This window comes from Rhopalosiphum padi, chromosome 2 (genome assembly GCF_020882245.1).
Source record: "Rhopalosiphum padi isolate XX-2018 chromosome 2, ASM2088224v1, whole genome shotgun sequence".
Taxonomy (NCBI): Eukaryota; Metazoa; Arthropoda; class Insecta; order Hemiptera; family Aphididae; genus Rhopalosiphum; species Rhopalosiphum padi.
The window spans coordinates 67,764,473-67,783,679 of record NC_083598.1 but is presented as its reverse complement, the minus strand read 5'-3'; the positions used below and the strand labels follow the sequence as shown (position 1 = coordinate 67,783,679).

General features: G+C 30.0%; 2 protein-coding genes across 6 annotated transcripts; both read right to left on the bottom strand.

The window, feature by feature from the left end:
* Positions 1–1,062: 1,062 nt before the first annotated feature.
* On the bottom strand, positions 1,063–5,541 carry LOC132921729 (UDP-glucosyltransferase 2-like). Of its 5 annotated transcripts, none has more exons than XM_060984907.1 (5): positions 5,220–5,541; positions 2,935–3,777; positions 2,288–2,507; positions 1,982–2,201; positions 1,063–1,467 (listed from the first exon to the last, which is right to left on the bottom strand). In XM_060984907.1, the coding sequence occupies exons 2-5, from the start codon at positions 3,754–3,756 to the stop codon at positions 1,182–1,184; spliced, it is 1,548 nt and encodes a 515-aa protein (XP_060840890.1). In that variant the 5' UTR covers positions 3,757–3,777; positions 5,220–5,541; the 3' UTR covers positions 1,063–1,181. The 5 variants fall into 5 exon arrangements, with proteins under 5 accessions (XP_060840890.1, XP_060840887.1, XP_060840888.1 ...); XM_060984904.1 differs by having other exon boundaries at positions 2,935–3,918; positions 5,220–5,540; XM_060984905.1 differs by lacking the exon at positions 5,220–5,541 and adding an exon at positions 4,004–4,243 and having other exon boundaries at positions 2,935–3,918.
* Positions 5,542–7,714: 2,173 nt separating this feature from the next.
* Positions 7,715–18,807, bottom strand: LOC132919051 (uncharacterized). Its single transcript, XM_060980403.1, has 10 exons — positions 18,564–18,807; positions 17,373–18,219; positions 16,081–16,300; positions 15,770–15,989; positions 15,422–15,699; positions 13,072–13,124; positions 9,994–10,836; positions 9,089–9,308; positions 8,778–8,997; positions 7,715–8,708 (listed from the first exon to the last, which is right to left on the bottom strand). Exons 2-10 carry the CDS (start codon positions 18,201–18,203, stop codon positions 8,432–8,434), a joined length of 3,162 nt encoding a protein of 1,053 aa, XP_060836386.1. The 5' UTR covers positions 18,204–18,219; positions 18,564–18,807; the 3' UTR covers positions 7,715–8,431.
* Between the last annotated feature and the right edge of the window lie 400 nt (positions 18,808–19,207).

The following is a 19,207-nucleotide window of genomic DNA, read 5'->3' as shown; positions in this document are numbered from 1 at the left end:
AAAGAAAATTATTCTCATTTAATTTTCCATCACCACAAAAAAATACGGTTAATAAAATTCGACTAAGTTATTTGTTTTCATTTCGCGTATAAGAATTCATTCGATTAAAACATTAAGTAAAACCTTGTTATCACATTATAAACTTATTATTTTTAAATAAAAACTATAAAACTAAATTTAAAATAACTGCATTTTAGTTACAAATTCCCTACCTAATTATTCTATAAAAATAAAAAATTGACCTTAAAATTATTGTCAAAAAAAGGAAAATAAAAACGGCTTCAAAAATATATGAAACGAATATTATGTTATATAAAGAACATTATACTTAACTAAATTTATAAAACAAAGTTAAATGTACTTAAATCTCATGTTATGAATAATCAAAGATAAAGTAAAAGATTTTTTTTTATCCATCACGTAAATAATTTTAAATTAATTTTAGTTTATGTGGCACGATCTATTGATGAAATTGTATACTTCATCTCTTCAGTATTATACAATAAATACATTAAATACATTCGGTAATGTGTGACAACTGACAAATGCATTCAATTGCATAATATCAGTTTGATTTACTATAGTTGGATTAATATTAAATTATAAATATTGCAAAATATTAGTAAATTAAGGCTCTGTGGAGGATCTTTTCCTCTCATCACCCCTTAATTATGCTCTTGCTATGAAATGTTATCAAATATTAAACAGTGTTGTGTAAGTAAGCGCCATCAAAAACTGAATTATATCGAACCTTTTATACGATTACTTAAGATTATTCAATCATACAAAAAATACTCATTATAAATTAAATAAATTGTTCAATGCCTAATTACATTTGAAATTAAATTGAATTTGTGTCAAATATATTTGAACAAAACTAATTTTACCTAGATAGCAGAAATAAATGTTGACTTAATGACTTGATTAGCTATCTAATATTTAATGATACTCTAATTTATAAAACAGTTTTGGTTGTTGAACATTCATTAAATGAATTTATATTCGAGGCAAGTGCTCATTATTATATTATTAAAGCACATATTAAATAAAAATAGCTAAATATCGATTATAGAAACAAATTATAATTAAGTCAGATATTAGGTATTCTTTTTGGCCATACTCTTTATATTATTCATCATAAGAACAATATTTATTTTTTTAAGTTCATACATAATTTTATTTTACTCACGTTTTACTTTTACAATATGGAAATATATAAATATATATTCATAAATAATTTTTAAGCAATAATAAATTATAAAAAAAACGACAAAAGAGAGGAACAAAAATGTACTAATTACATCAACTAAAAAATATTGATACCAAGTCATATTCAGAGCGTGCGATTTTAAATGTGGTGCTCCGTTATGACGTAAAACGTACTCTGTCCAGTAAACTACTGATTCTGCTGGTGTCATGGGTCGGTCTTTGAAACGTTCGGAAACAATTTTAGCATTTTTCTGATACCTGTAAACATATGATGGTAAGTATTTAAATTTTGAGTAAACCCACTAGAGTGCATTCCCCAAAAATGCTTATCAAATATAAAATTTGTTTTCTCAAACAAAATAAACGTAAGTAGTTTTAAAAATTTTGTAATTTTGGGACATCAAATCCGGCTTTAAAATATTTAGTATATAAAAATATTTTATTTTCGGTAATTAATTAGTAAAAAAACTGTTAATTATCCATTTAACTATTAGTCTCATGATAGTGTAATAAGTACTGATTGTATACTATAATTTTCATATTTTCATACAAACGATTGACTCGAAATGCTTCTGATTTCAAATAGAAAATTAATTCGAAACATTCAAAGCTTTTGGGTCTAATCATTATGATATAATGTAATATAAAAATGTATTGGTCGCATATGCATAAGCATAATTAATGTTTATTTACCAGCTATTATCTGATAATTGGAGTTTAACTCTTGTACACATTTATTTTTACGATTCATTCAAAACTTTAAACTATTCACCTATCGTTGTTGATTATCTCTAAAACTGCGTTTAAAAATGTGTCTTTGGTAACAGATGACATGTCCATACAGATCGCCATACCGGCGTCGACCAAATTGTCAATATTTCTTGGTTGGTCGTAAAAAACAGGAAATCCAAGTACAGGAACACCTGCGTCTACAGCTTCATACACTCCAGATATGCCTCCATGACTAATAAAAAGTTTCACATTGGGATGCACTACACAATTAGGTCATATATCATTCATTTTTAAAATTAATATTATTTAGTTTAGTTTAAAAGTTATATCATGAATTCAAACGCACAAAGAATATCACGTTGTGGAAACCATTTCCGTATCATTACATTTTTTGGTTTGTCTTTCATTTCGCTTTCATATTTCCACAACACCTTCTGTGGAACCTGAGCAAGCGCCTCTCGAAATGCACTTTGAACGTTTTCTGGTAACGATGACATCGAAACCACAGAACCAAATGTAATGTAAATCACTCCCTGAGGCGCGTCTTCGATGAACTCTAAAATATCCTGTGAAAAAGTGAACCAATAAGTTATGCGAGCATTCTTGACGAATTACGCTGTATGAATGTAACCACATAAATTTTTTTTGAATTTTATTCATCATCATTTTAACATTATTCTATTACAAAAGGAGAACCTGCAATATTGTGTTATTATAAGCTTTATTAGTATAAGAGTAAATTAATATTAACAAATTTACAATTTATCTGTGTAAATATGTTGATTTCTTTTCGATATACTGATTTGTAACCTAATTACGAACATTTTTATATTGTAAAAATGTATAATATGATCATTCAAATAATATAAAGATAAATAATGTTAAACCATTCAATTGTATAACTGGTAAATTATCTGTTATATTGTATAGCTAATACCATTATAAATATTATAACTGCGCATACAATAGTGCAGCAACATAATTATTAAATACCTTTGGTATAGGTTCGGGAGGGGTCAGATGTATGCCACCAATTTGGACAACATCTGAAGTGATTGGACGAGCCGGTTCGGTGATGAAGTGCGTGTTCGTGAAAATCACCGACGGTCTTGCTAGATCCACGGCGTCATACGGTCGTGGGTCAGCCCACTGTAGCTGACGCTCGTTGTACCACGTCAGCGTCGAACAGTAAACGGTCAGCACTACGTTGGCGAAACGCTCCGCGAACGTTTTTAAAACTCCTCGATCAGACAGGATGTGCGCAGTAACAGCCGGGTTAGGGACGTGTCCAGTTATCTGACGTTCCAAGAACGTGGGGATCGGTGCCGGAACCACGTAAATCATTGGCACACCTAGCACGGTGGCCACATACGCCACGCACTCGGACAATAACGGTTCGGTGACAACCAAGTCGAATTGCTTCGTAACCGCCCCGTTTAGGATGGCTTTCATCTGTCGGTGTTTGTAAATCGTGTTGCAATCTGCCCGGGTCGCGTTCGCCATGATCGTGATCAGTGGTCGCGTGCTGCTGACTGTTTTCATCAATAATGTCACGTCCACTTCGACGATTAATTCTGTCTGCTTGGACATGTCCACCTCTGTGTAACCGTCGCGGTCACCATCCACGAACGGAGTGAACGCGGTCACCGTGTGGCCGCTGTCCGTCAGAGCTCGTAGCACTGATCGCATAACGTTCCAGTGGCTTTTACCCGGAACGGTCTCCACCGCCAGTATGTTCGCGGCACCGACCGGCGTCCACTGAAGCAATGTGGTGCACATGCAAAACGTAATCAACACCACAGCGAATCTCGACATGGCTTCCCCCGTTACTTTTTTCTGCGATACAATATAAAAATATTCAACTAGATATCGTGTCCGTGTATGGCAGACCGGAAAACCAAAATATAATTTTTTAAGAAATCATAATTAAAAGCACGCCGTTTTAATTAATTTTCCGGAAGTTGTGATGAAAATAATCTGTAAAAATGGTTTAAAATAAACGCATTTGACTATATTACTATATTGTACTATTTTTGTGTTACATATTAATTATATATACTACCACAAATTTTCTATGTAATAAATATTTCACTTATTATTATTCACCTATGATAGATAATAGGTTTAAGATTTACTTGAGCACTAAACCATAAATTGTCGTAAACACTGACAATTTACGTAGGTTTTAATTAAGTAACATAATGTGGCCGATTACATGAATTGCATAAAACTATAACAGACACAAGCCGTAGTTCTTTATTTTACCAATACAAATCTTAGACCACTTATGAAAAGACACTTATTCTTTTTTAATCATTCATAATACAATTTACATTTTAGATTCTTAATGGAGCGATGAATGAATTAATTTTCAATGATGTGTACTTTGGTTATGTACACAATAGACATACACGATATGTAGTTGAAACACTTTTAAGGAAAAATCAGCAGTTATAATATAATTGGCTATTATTTTAGTTATACAAATGTTGGAATGTTCTGTATATTAATTACATTTTTAATCCGACAATTTGTTGAATTCATTTATAAATATACACTTCAAATAAACATACGCATTATCAAAATTATAACGGAATAATGAATTAAATACAAGTACCTACCTACACTTTTATTAATTTAAATTCGTCTATAACATGTCCAAATTTTGTTAATCATGAATGCGTTTAAATAAAAATAATATGTAGATATTTTATAGTTACTTATATATTATACTCTATTTAAGTTACAATAATCCAATTGACAAAAAATGGTCTAGATGAAAAATCCATGACATACACTCGTGGCATAAACATTGCTGTCTGTGCGCGCTGGTGTAACGTCACGAAATCAACAGGTACGTAGTATTCATAGTTTTCCAGTTATATTAAATAATATATAGCAGTGTTTCCCAACTGGTGTTCTGTGGAACCTAAGGGTTCCGTCAGCCGGTGCCAAGGGTTCCGTAAATATAAATTAATTAATAATATTTTTAATTTGAATTATAATTTGAACATAGAATAGCTCCAAAAATTATAAATGAGGGTTTCACGAAACGTTCAAGCTCCTGCAAAGGGTCCGCGAATAAAATAAGTTGGGAAACACTGCTATATAAGATCAGTAAGAGTGCACTCAAAAATAGGTAAATATAACTTAAAGTATAATTATTATATATAAAATATTATCATTATGTATAACCCCAGTTCTTATCGAGTACACTAAAGGTGGATCTTTCAGTAGAAATCGTCTTATTTAATTTCCTATTAATATTTTAATACTACCTTCTGTCGTAAGTTCGGGTGGTGATCAAATTTATGCCGTTGGTTTAAATGACAACCGAGACGGTTCAGTGATGAAATGTGTGTTGGTGAACATTACTGACGGTCCGACCGATACGATATCGTACGTAAAAACCTCAGTGCAGCTACCAATCGACGCACCAAATTTATGTCGTTCACCATGCTTTTCTCGCGGTTATCTATACCAATACTATAATATTATGCAATATTATACTCTACTGTATCTATCATATGCTTTAAAATATACATTAATAATAAATAAATGCAACGATAATAAAAAAAAAAAACAAATCTACTCTCATAGTTAGGTAACTAAATGAACAGTATCACTATTATTATTATATTATTATTCATATGTAATTTACTATAATAACAGATTTATACGACTATAGTTTAATATTACTTATACTTATAATAAACTAATAAAAATATGGATGATGAATGTATACTTGATAAATAGATAATTCATACCTACTATATATACATATTATAAAGTACAGACTAAATGATTCAAACATAAACCACCTATTGTATTATTTATTCCTAGTAAGTAATAAGTAATATAAAAAATACAATTGAATCTATTCTTATCGATTTATATAGTAACAGTCCTATATAGTCCTAGAGTGCTCTACCAACAGGTGAACTTTACTCTCTGGATAATAATTGTACTGAGGCACAAATAATACAATTAATTAAATGCGCATTTCCAATTAAATAAATACATTATGATCATTGCGATGATCAGTACGTAATTGTATACAATACAAACATCAAACATAATATGTAACCAGAACAGCACCATTGAATTCGTATTTAATGTCTTAACGAGTTATGGCCAATGATAAAAGAAGGTTACGCGAGTTGTGTCCTGAAAAGAAGTCAATTTTTAAAAATAGTTTCATTTACATTTTTGCATTATATGTTTTTACATTTCATTTATATTAACTATGACGTAACATCACAAAATGTATTTTTGGTGTAAAATATATTATATTTCATATCTATAATAGGTACTATTTTATTTGACATTGTAATGTACACATTTATCGGCACATAAATTGTGTAAACTTTCAAATTATGGAAGCTGTTTAATAAGCAAATAAGGTCCGATAAAGTTAGACACAATATTTTATTAAAATAATGTATCATGGAAAATTTAAAATTGATAAGATATTATATGAGAATATATTTATTTTGATTATACTATATAGTCATTGCTTATAGGACTCACTTTTAATATGGCCATAAAATGTATATATAATTTGATGAGATGAACTATCAGTCTATATCAGGGGTGTCCAGTGAGAAGAGACTCGCGAGCCACCAAATATATAAATAAATATGGAAGAGCCAAAATGTAAAAAAAAATAAGGTCATACTTACATAAATATAAATATGCATAAATTCATATAAAAAAATATTTTTTGTAAAAATATTACGATAAGACGCGAGCCGTGGTTTGGCCACCCTTGGTCTATATAATATATAGATAAATATATGTTTGGGCGGGACTTAAAGACTTAGAAACTACTGAACAAATTAACATAAAATTTAGTGCACTTATTCCTTTAGATTCGAGAAGTTTTTATAATTTTGTTTTTAAGCCCATATAGATTACTATGAGGTGGCTCAAATATAAATTTTGTTTGGGCTCGGAAAAATAGAATATTTTTTTTTGTCTAAATATAAAAATACTATTAATTACAAAACCAAAAAATTGTATTCATTAATTTACTATACTATATGGTTATTTTAAAATAAATTAATGTTTAATTTATTGTATATTTTTTGATATGCATTTGAATTATTTAATATCACTATATTTTTAGCTTATACAGCATACATAACAGACTCAAAACTACTTTGGAAATATTGATGAAAATTTTAAAAATCGTTTTATGGATTTCACAAATGTTTAGAAATTTCCTTAAACCACGTTTAAAAATATTATGCTAAGCGCTAGATTGAATCCACTATACGCGAATTTTTAATCTCAGTCATATTAGTTCATAAAGCGAGCTATATTTCTCAGTTGGTCATAGAAAATTGTAAATCCTAAGACAGGAACACCCGCATCCACGGCTTCGTATACTCCGGATATTACTGATAAATGGTTTTTACATTATGATTCAGAACATAATAAAGTCAAATCTTGTATAGGTACTTATATATATTGCGCCTGTCTATAAATTATAATATATTATTATTTTCAGCTCACTTAAAAAAATACAATTATTCAATATAGATATCAAAACAAACATTTATTGAAACTACATACTAGTTTATAGTATACATTATATTTCTATTTTAATATAATATTAATGGTAATGATTGATTATTATAGTATTATCAATTATAATACGTATACGTATATTGTATATATTCTAATTGTCCACTTATATATTGAAAATTGAAATATCATAATAATTAAGATAATTATTATCAGTTCACTTTTAGAATTATAATTTTTAATATAAAAGATAAAACTGCAGTTTATTTAGTACTAAACAAGTAAATAATATATTATATAATATAGGTTCACAATTGCTCTACAAAAATTACAGAAATGTACATATTATACACCTAATATAGATATAACCAATTGGCGTATATTATTCACCAGGGGGGATAATTATCTAATCAATTATCTACTTCAATGCAATTGAATTGACTCTTAAATCTAAGTGTAGACATTTTACATTTATGAACAACGATATTTGGTATTTTGTTATTATTTAAAAAAAAATTAAACAAAACTTAAAACATTCCTCTCTTACTTAAATTAAAATTATCTAGTCTAGTTACAATAAAATTATAAAAATATTTAGACTAGTTTTAAACTATTTTTATAAACTATAGTTATTTATTTTTAAATACATATAAAAAAATCAATTTTTATAAATATTACAGTTTTCCACTTTTTTAATATAGATATTTTTATATTTAATATGAATAATTATACTTATGACCCAAAACTACAAACATGAATCGATTATATAATAAGTAGTTACAAATAAATAAATTATAACGCAAAAATCATTTTTAACTGCTTAGTATATTTAAAAGTATAACCTTAGGTGGAACAATATACAGCTAATGCACAATATAACGATTACAATAATATTATGTGAAGTGTCTAAATATTATTTTGAAAAATTAAAATATTTATTATCTATTAGTTTCATTTTATTTTATTCACGTTTATCTTTGACAAATATATAAAAGTGTTTACAAATCATTTTTAGGCTATAATAGATTATGAACAAAATAATAAACACAATAAATAAAAATGTGCTAATTACATCAACCAAAAAATATTGATACCATTTCAGATTAAGAGCATGAGATTTTAAATGTAGTGCTCCTTTATAACGTAAAACGTACTCCGTCCAGTAAACCACAGATTTTGTGGGTGACATAGGTCGATCGTTGAAACGTTTGGAAGCGATTTTAGCGTTTTTCTTGTACCTTCAATAGACATACGTACAGTAGTGAATATTAATCTTACATTTTAATAAAGGATTTAAAATTACTCACCTATTGTTGTTAATAATCTCCAAAATAGCGTTTAATAGCGTATCTTTGGTAACAGATAAAATATCCATATTGATCCCCATCCCGGCATCGACCAAATTATCAATATTTCTCAATTGATCGTTGAAAAAGGGAAAACCAAGTATAGGTACACCAGCGTCCACAGATTCGTACACTCCAGATATGCCTCCATGACTGATAAACAGCTTTACATTAGGATGCACTACATATTAATGAAGTTTGATCATAAAACGTTTCTATATTATAGTCTAATTTAAAACTAAATATCATAAGTTCAATATAGTAGTGCGTACAAAGTATGTCACGTTGTGGAAACCATTTCCTAATAATCACATTATTCGGTATGTCTTTCATATCACCTTCGTATTTCCACAACACCTTCTGCGGAACCTGAGCAAGCGCATCTCGAAAAACGCGTTGAACGGTTTCTGGTAACGATGACATCGAAATAATAGAACCAAAAGTGAAGTAAATCACCCCATGAGGGGCGTCTTCGATAAATTCTAAAATGTCCTGTGAAAAAATGTATTCATATATACTTATATATATAATACATAATGCACTAAAATATACACTCCAATTTTGTGTTGTAAGCTTTAGTATAAAAGTGCATTGATCTATTATAAAACTTAGAGGTAAGAACATTGTCTCTGTTCACATTAACCTGATAGTGTTTTCCGATTTTTTAATTAATAAGCGAATTATGAGCATTTTTAAATATTAATATTTCACATCCTGATGACTTGCTTAAATAATAAAATACCGAAGAAGACAACAATCATACGTTTAAGTATTATTATAAATTAAATCAGTCTAATATCAAAGTTAACAACACAAAATTGTAACGGCTAAATATATATATATATATGTATTTGAATATTATGTGTTAGTAAGACTAAGGTAGTACACGTAGGTACAAAAACAAAGCATATAAACATAATTAATTGAGCGCTATTATATTTAATACTATACTGATTATAGCAATTAGACCTATCACCAAGCATTTTTTTATCCGCTTAATTATTCTAAATGCCTAATAAATAAAACAAATTTGATAGAATTATAATTGTATGTATATATGATAAAAAGTAGCCGCGTCAAAGCCACAGCTGATCATCAAACTTAAAGCTAAAAACCCTAAGTTGAATCCACAAAACAGAATTTTGGGCCTGCAATTTTGTAGCATCCTCTGAATTACCTTCGGAATAGATTTGGGAGGGGACAGATGAATGCCACCGATCTGGATGACGTCGGACGTCAGCGGCCTAGACGGTTCGGTAATGAAATGTGTGTTGGTGAAAATCACTGACGGCTTGATCAGGTCCACAGTGTCGTACGGTCGCGAGTTGGCCCACCGGAGCTGCCACTCAGTATACCACGTCAACATTGCACAGTGCACCGTCAGTATTACATTGCCAAACCGTTCGGCGAACGTTTTGGGCGTACTGTGTTGTGACATGACATGCCCCACAGTCGCTGGGTTTGAGACGTGCCCGGTCAATGGCCGTTCCAAATAAGTGATTACCGGAAATGGGACGACGTATATCATAGGCACGCGTAGTACGGTGGCCACGTACGCCACACACTCGGACACCATCGGTTCGGTGATGACTAAGTCGAATTTCCGAGTTCCCGACCCTTCCAAAATGTCCATCATCTGCCTATGTCCATAAACCATGTCGCAACTCCACCGGGTAAAATTGAGCATTTTAGGAATTGATTTCCGCATGGAGTCGAAGTTTTCGATTAGAAACTTCACGTCCATGCCAAGCATCGGTATCATTTGCTCGGACATGTCCACCTCTATGTAACCATCCCTGTCACCATCTATGAACGGCGTAAACACAGTCACAGTGTGACTGCGATCAGTCAATGCTCTCAGTACGGCCCGCATCATGTTCCAGTGGCTCTTGCCCGGGACCGTCTGCACCGCCAAAATGTTTGCTGCATTCGCCGGTGTCCACTGGAGCAATATGGTGCACATGCAAAACGTAATCAACACCACAGCGAATCTCGACATGGTTTTCCCCGTTACTTTTTTCTGCGATACAATATAAAAATATTTAACAAGATAACGTGTCTGTGTATGGCAGACCCGGAAAACCAAAATATAATTTTCTTAGAAATCATAATTAAAAGCACGCCATTTTAAAGTTGTGATGAAAATTTGACTATATTACTATATTGTACTATTTTTGTGTTAAATATTAATTATACATATTATCACAAATTTTCTATGTAATAAAAATTTCATTTATTATTATTCACCTATGAAAGATAATAGGTTTAAGATTTACTTGAGCACTAAACCATAAATTGTCGTAAACACTGACAATTTACATAGGTTTTAATAAAGTAACATAATGTTGCTGATTTCATAAATCACATAGAACTACAACAGATACTAGCCGTAGTTCTTTATTTTACTAATATAAATCTTAGACCACTTATGAAAAGACACATTTCTTTTTCATCATTTATAAATAAAATATACATTTTAGATTCTTAATGAGCGATGAATAAATTAAATTTCAATGATGTGTACTTTAGTTATGTACATACTATATAATAGACATACATAATAAGTAGTTGAAACAATTTTAAAGAAAAATCAGCAGGTTGCAGGTATAATATAATTGGCCATTATTTTAGTATATTTTAGTTATACAAATGTTAGAATTTTTTTATATATTAATTACATTTTTATGCGACAATTTGTTAAATTCGTTTATAAATGTACGCTTCAAATAAACATACTATTATTATTAAAATTATAACGGTAAAATGAATTAAATACAAGTACCTACCTACACTTTTATTAATTTAAATTCGTCTATAATATGTCCACAGTTTGTTAACCATGAATGCGTTTTTAGTAAACATACCTATGTATATATTTTAAAGTTACTTAAATATTATACTCTATTAGTTACAATCATCCAAATTGACAAAAAATGGTCTAGAGTCTAGACTCTAGACGAAAATGCGTAACATACACTCTTGGCATAAATGTTGCTGTCGATGAGCACTGGTGTAAAAGTTACGACATCAACAGGTACGTAGTATTCATAGTTTTTTACAATTATATATATAAGATATTATAATCTATAGAACCTTTAAATTAATAATTTTATAAACATTTATTATATATTATCGAATTGAATTATTATTTTTAATTTATTAAAAAAGATAATCTATTTCGACAATCTAATTAACAACCTAGTTAAAAATGTATAAAAAAAATACTTTTAACAAAAAGGAAATTACTTTTATTGTTATTATTATTATTATTATTATTCCAGACTTATGCTCCACCTAAATTAATTTTACTTTGAATTAAAATACTTTAAAATATAAATATTATATCTCATCAGAGATTACTCGTTTTTTTACTTATGTATAATACTTACAAAATGTTAAAAATTTGCTCATTTAATTAAAGATCTAAAAAAATACTAAAACAGGACACCACAGTAGGTACATAGATTTATTATAAATTATATATTAGTAGGAAAACATAACACAAACGTTTTAATCCATAGTTTCTTTAAAACTGAAATTAAATAATAAGATAATACTAAATAATTAACATAAAAAATAAAAAAATTGTAAATATTATATAACTCATAGCACAGTAGTTATTATCAGCAATAAGTAAAATTATCCATTAATATTATTAATACAACTATAGGTTAATGACCTAGCCGTTGAAACTTTTATTCCTAGTAAAAAAAAAAACATATATTGCTAACATAATATTATAATACCAACTAGGTATATTTCTGTGATAATACTAATCGATTATATTAAAATTGATTAACTTATGCATAACATCAGAATATTACACAGTGTGTTTAAATAATAGTTATAAATGGTAGTTTTTCTATTAAACGTTTTCGAATCCTGATTTTTTCATACTTTCACATTAATAAAAACCATAAAACGCATGATTGATATTACTTTTAAAACGCACGCTTTATGTTATGTGTTAAGTATAATATCAACTATTTTGTTTTCATATTCTAATTTACTAGGAAAAATATAACAATATAGTGGTTGAAAATTTAATTTTAATCACGCCTGTCTTAAAAATAAAAAAAAAATGAAAATTAGAAAAAAACTAAAAGAATAGATTTTTGTTGGTTCAATTATTTTTGTTATATTTTATATTAAATTTATATCAATATAAGAAATCACTATACTGGCGTCAACTATAAATTGTGTCAATATTTCTTGGTTGATCATAAACAATTGAAAAATCTGAATACAGGCACACATCCACAGCTTCATACACCTCAGATATGACTCCATGACTGATAAAAGGCTGCACTATACAAAATGAAGTCAGATTGTATTACGTTTAACCACTAGTGCAATATTATTATCCAGCTTGATTAACATTATTTTTGTAATCCTTCAATTTGTTTACATGTTATATTTGTTATAATAGGTCAATTAACTCTACTATATTATTGCTAACAATACAATTTTAGCGTAGCTGATCGCATTTTTTATATTTCACAAAAAAAATGTATACATAACTCTTTTATTACATTGAAATCTGCTTATGGTCCTATATAATTCTCAAAATATAATAAAATCTTCATTTTTGGAGCACTTAACCTTCTCTTAAATATTTTTATTAATAATAGTATTGCAATATTTTAATCTGTTTATTACCATTTTTTGATTTTTTAATTATTTTTTAATTCGAACCATATTGTTGTACTTAAATGATTATGTTGTATTGTTCAAATTTATTTATAACTATAAATTGTATTGTTCTATTGCGCTTCAAGCCTGTTAATTAGTAAATAAATATTCACTGTAGGTACCAAAGTATACCCCGTAACAGGATAAGTCTTAGTAATAATGACAATCTATCAACACAATTTGGCATAAACTCTCGAAAAATGTACTAAACGATTGTTGAAAACAAAAATCATAATAGGCAGTGGCCTAGAAGATTCGATGATAAAGTGCGTATTGGAATTTGTGAAAATCAACAATGGTCTGACCAGGTCCACGGTGTCAAACGGTTACGGGTCGATACGTTAGAGCTGCCACTCGGCGTATCACGTCAGCATCAAATTGCACACCGCCAGCGCCGCATTTAGGAGACGCTAGCAAACGTTTTGGGCACACCTGGACCGGACAACGCGTGCCCGGTGGTTTTCGGATTCGGTAAGTGTCCGGTCAACGAGTGTTACTGGTACGTGACGATCGGTTGCGAACAACACGGGCACGCATTCAGACACCAAAGGTTCGGTGACGACCGAGTGGAATTACCGCGTCCAAGATGTCCACCATCCGCAGTTGTTTATTATTTGTATATACTGTATAGTGTATGTGGCTATCCGACCGCGTGGCGCTCATCATGCGTTTGTCACTATGTGGCCGCGGTCGGTCAGCGCTAGTAATACGGCCCGCATCATGTTCCGCATTAACTTAGGCTCGAATTCGCCAGCACCGCCGAGATGTTTGCGACGCCGGCCACTGCAGGAACAGTGCGGAACACACGTAAAACGTAATTAACTGACCATTTTTTTTCTCTGTCTACAGCTAATGTAATCTACGAAACAATACCTATACTATTGTTCTAGTTTAAAAATCCTCAATATTCTTGTATCATATTAACGTCTAATGCTTATATACATATTTATATTTTATATAGAAAAAAATAATAACCGTTATGAACATTTGTGAAGTTTCTATATATAATCATAGTTGATTACTTTTATAAATAGATTGATTGACTTAATCAATCTTAAGTATAAAATGGCTAAATAAGTACATAAATAACGTTAAATTATGTTCTCACTAGTCACTACATATATATTTCAATTTTCAGCGCAAGTAGTCGGGGAATATTTTGTAAGAGCTTCGGCAGCGTTCAGGTATACTGTTTTATTCTATATTATTTTTATCGAGTATCATTTGCCAAATTTGTTACATTTTACATTGACTCAGATAAGTATTCGTACCATTATTAATGATGATCCAAAAATAAAGTAAGTCAAACTAAAAGAACGGTAGGTATTTTCTAAAATATAACCATAAATGCTTTAGATTTTGATGGTAATTTAATATTTACCAATTTTTTTTTAATATTACGTGCATGGCTATTAATATATATATATATATCACTATTATAATACAGCATATGCAATAATTAATCCGTTTGTTTTTATGAGCCTTTAATATTATTTAAATATAATATTATGGTGTAGGAATAAATTAAATCTCCAACCATAAAACAGCATAAGGGTTCTGTACATTTGTCACTGCAAGACAGCATCCCTTCTCGTACTATAATATTATCATGTAAATATTCTCCACGCTATTTCATCCTATTTGCTTATTGTACTACATTTTTTACAGATTGTAAATTTTCTTTTTTCAAAAAAAATATAATATTCAGACCACAATAATGTGCGAGTTACCTATGCACTATACTTTTAGTCATTCATTGTTGCTAGAAGAGAATATAAAACCAAGTCATATTAGTATATGACAAAAGCAAAATAATAATTATTTTGTGTGAAATATAATATAGAATAGAGGTATGCAAATTTTTATCTATAATTTTAGTAAATATTAGGTTTTACAAAATTTAATTTATTCACGTTTTAGTTTGCCATTATGAACATATATCAAAAAGTGTTTATAAATCGTTTTAAGGACATAACAAACCATAAATAAAACAATAAACGCAATGAATAAAAATGTGCTTAATACGTCAACCAAAAAATACTGATACCACGTCAGATTTAGCGCATGAGATTTTAAATGTGGCGCACCGTTATGACGTAAGACGTACTCAGTCCAGTAGACTACTGAGTCCGCAGGTGACATGGGTCGGTCTTTGAACCGTTCAGAAGCGATTTTAGCGTTTTTCCAATACCTGTATTATACATTCAAAGGTGTAAATTGTATTTTTTGTGCTTTAGAAAAAATTAATACTTTTTACCTACTTTTCATCGTTGACAATTTGTGAAATTGCGTTCAATAACGTATCTTTAGTTACAGAATAAAGGTCCATAGAAATCGCCATTCCGGCGTCAACTAGATTGCCAATATTTCTCGGTTGATCGTAGAAAAACGGAAATCCAAGTACAGGGACACCTGCATCCACAGTTTCGTACACTCCCGATATGCCACCATGACTGATAAACATTTTCACATTGGGGTGCACTAATAATGTTAGATTGAAATCAATAACATATTTTTTTTCTGTATATACAACTAAAGAATAAATGTCATAATTTAAATATCTTGCACATACAAAGTATGTCGCGTTGTGGAAACCATTTACGCGTCATTACATTCTTCGGTTTGTCTTTCATATCGCCTTCGTATTTCCACAGCACCTTCTGTGGAATTTTAGAAAATGAATCTCGAAACACGTTCAGAATATTTTTTGGTAACGATGACATTGACATCACCGAACCTAATGTGAAGTAAATCACACCATGAGGTGCGTCATCAATGAATTCTAAAATATCCTGTTAACATGTAAACCAGTTGCATAGAAGTTAATTCAACAATCATTATGTAGCTTCAAAATAGCATAGAAAAGATTTGGAAAATTTACCTAACGTTTGGGGTGTAAAATTGTATATACTCTCAATATTTCATTTCAAAGGTATAGTAACTAAAATTGAATACAATAAAAATCTCTTATTATGCTTCTCAATATTTTTATTAAAAAACATTTATCGTTACTATGCCATAGTTAATACTTTACTGCAAATAATAATCAAAGTACAGAAACAGGGTTAGTCAGCTTTATGAATTTCACTTACAAATTTATATATCTACTTGATCCATAAGCTTTAATACCTATATGAGTTATTCTCTTTATTTCTTCTTTGATCGTATGTATACATACATGTATTAGAGTATTTTTCAAATTAACCGGAAAAAAATAAAAAAATAATAAAAACTGAATTTTTTACACAAATCCAGTTTTCATAAAAATTTATTTTTTTTTATAATATGCACAATGACATAATTTTCATAAATCATAACATTTAAATTAATTTTATTACCTAGATTAATGAATTATTATACTGTATTACTAATAGATAATAAAATAAATTATTATAATCATTAATCGCAATGTGTATATATGTATATAAAATTGAGCTAACAGACCTTCACCACTTCGAACCATTTTCATACGTAATAATTTATTTTTCATTTTTAAATTTTAATTTAATATATCTATTATAATGACTTACCCAATGGGCAATGACGAGTTACTGTCGACTCCTACTGTGTAACAAAACAGTTACTTATTTCATTTCATTTTTTTTTCTAAAGATTTATCATGTAAAATAACATATTCATTATATTCTCTTATTTAGAGCATATAAACTACAGATAATTTATAAAAAATATAGTAATAAAATGAGACTTAAGTAAATATACGCTATCAATCCAACATTTATAATTTTTTCATTTTTTTATTTTTAATCCACTCTCTGTATAGAGCCTGTGTCATGCAGTGTACTTCCGGCATCAAAAGGTTAATATACCTAGGTATACCTATACAAATCTTACCAATTATTGTACCTTCGGTATCGATCCTGGCGGGGCCAAATGTATGCCACCAATTTGTACGATGTCCGGCGACAATGGCCTAGAAGGTTCGGTGATAAAATGTGTATTGGTGAAAGTCAACGACGGTTTTACCAGGTCCACGGCGTCGTGTGGTAGCGGTTTGATTTGCCGGTGCCACCGTTCTTCTCGCCACAACAAACATGAACTGTAAACTAAATGTAGCGTATTGGCGAAACGGTCGAAGAAAGTTTTAGGAGCGCTGCGCCGGAACAGCACGTTAGAAACAGCCGCGGGGTTGGGGACGTGTCCGAAGAACAAACGCTCCGAGTGTGTGACGATCGGCGACGGGACAAGGTATATGGTTGGAATGTGGAGAACGGTGGCCGCGTACGACACGCAATCCATCCAGAGCGCTTCAGTCACTACCACGTCGAATACCCGTGACCTACTGTCAAATATTTCTCGCATTTGTGGGTGTTCAAATACGGCTGCGCAACTGGTCCGGGTCTTATTCACGATGTACGTGATAAACGTTGGCGTGGACTGTATATCCACCAAGAGTGACACGTTCAATTCTACCCTCATCTCTAAGTTCTCAGAAACATCCACCTCGGTATAACCATCTCGGTCTCCGTCTAGAAACGGTGTAAACACGGTTACGGTGTGGCCGCGGTCAGTCAACGCCCGAAGCAAAGCCCGCATCACATTCCAATGGCTCTTGCCAGGAATCGTCTGTACAGCCAGGATGTTCGCGGCATCGGTCTGCGTCCACTGCAGGGACATCGCTGAATACGCGCAAAACGCGATTAACAGGGCCCCGAAACTAGAACTCTTGGTTTGCATTGCTGAGCTTTAAATTCTGTTAAACGAGTTACATTAGGATCAGTGCGCTGTTTTACACCAAACATAATAATGTGCAACCGGACCACAATATTACAATTTAAGTTTTTTATTTATTATTATTTTTTTTATTTCAAAAATCACTTCAATCAATATTGTTGCTTACTAATATGGTCTACTTAAATTTAAAATGTTTTTAAAACAATTATTCTTTTCTTACGTTTTTGTTCAACAGATTCGTTTTTTTAGATTCCGGGCAACAAATATATATAATTTATAATTTTTCAAGCAATTTAAGTTTTTACCATTTTATATTCACGATTTATCAATATTGTTGTAGTTACAATGTTTACTTACACTTACGTTTAAAATGTTTTAAATTCAATAATTTTTTCCGCTCTTGTTCAATACATTTGTTGATTTTTTTAATTTGGATTTACTGATAAAATATGAAATATAATTGTTAAGAAAAAATAAACATACCATAAAAACTTCACTATAAATACAATTTGATGAAATTTAATATTTACAACACTAATACTACAGAATAAATGAAATTTTCTATGCTTATACCTACTTCAACTTCTATGAAAAAATGCAGTCTATCAAAGATAATATACGTTAATAAATCTAACATAACCATAAACCTAAACCTGTGATAAATGATAAGAATTGTGTAATGATAAGACTATTAAGTTTATTAAGTTTAAGATTATAAAACAGTTGTAATGAAAAATGCATGATAAGAAGCACAATAATAATATGTAATGTTGACTTAAACCTTTGACGAGTATAGACGAAAATTTCCGTCGTTATTGTAATTTCGTATTTTTTGTGTTGTGATATTTGTCGAATTATAAGTATATAAGTAATTATAAGTACATTGATTTGTACAGATTTTTATCATATAATGAAAAATGTGCTGCTATCTAAGAATTACATTTTGTAATTTTTCTAAAATCATAACTAGATTATAGAATAATATTTATAAAAATTAAACCTTTCAG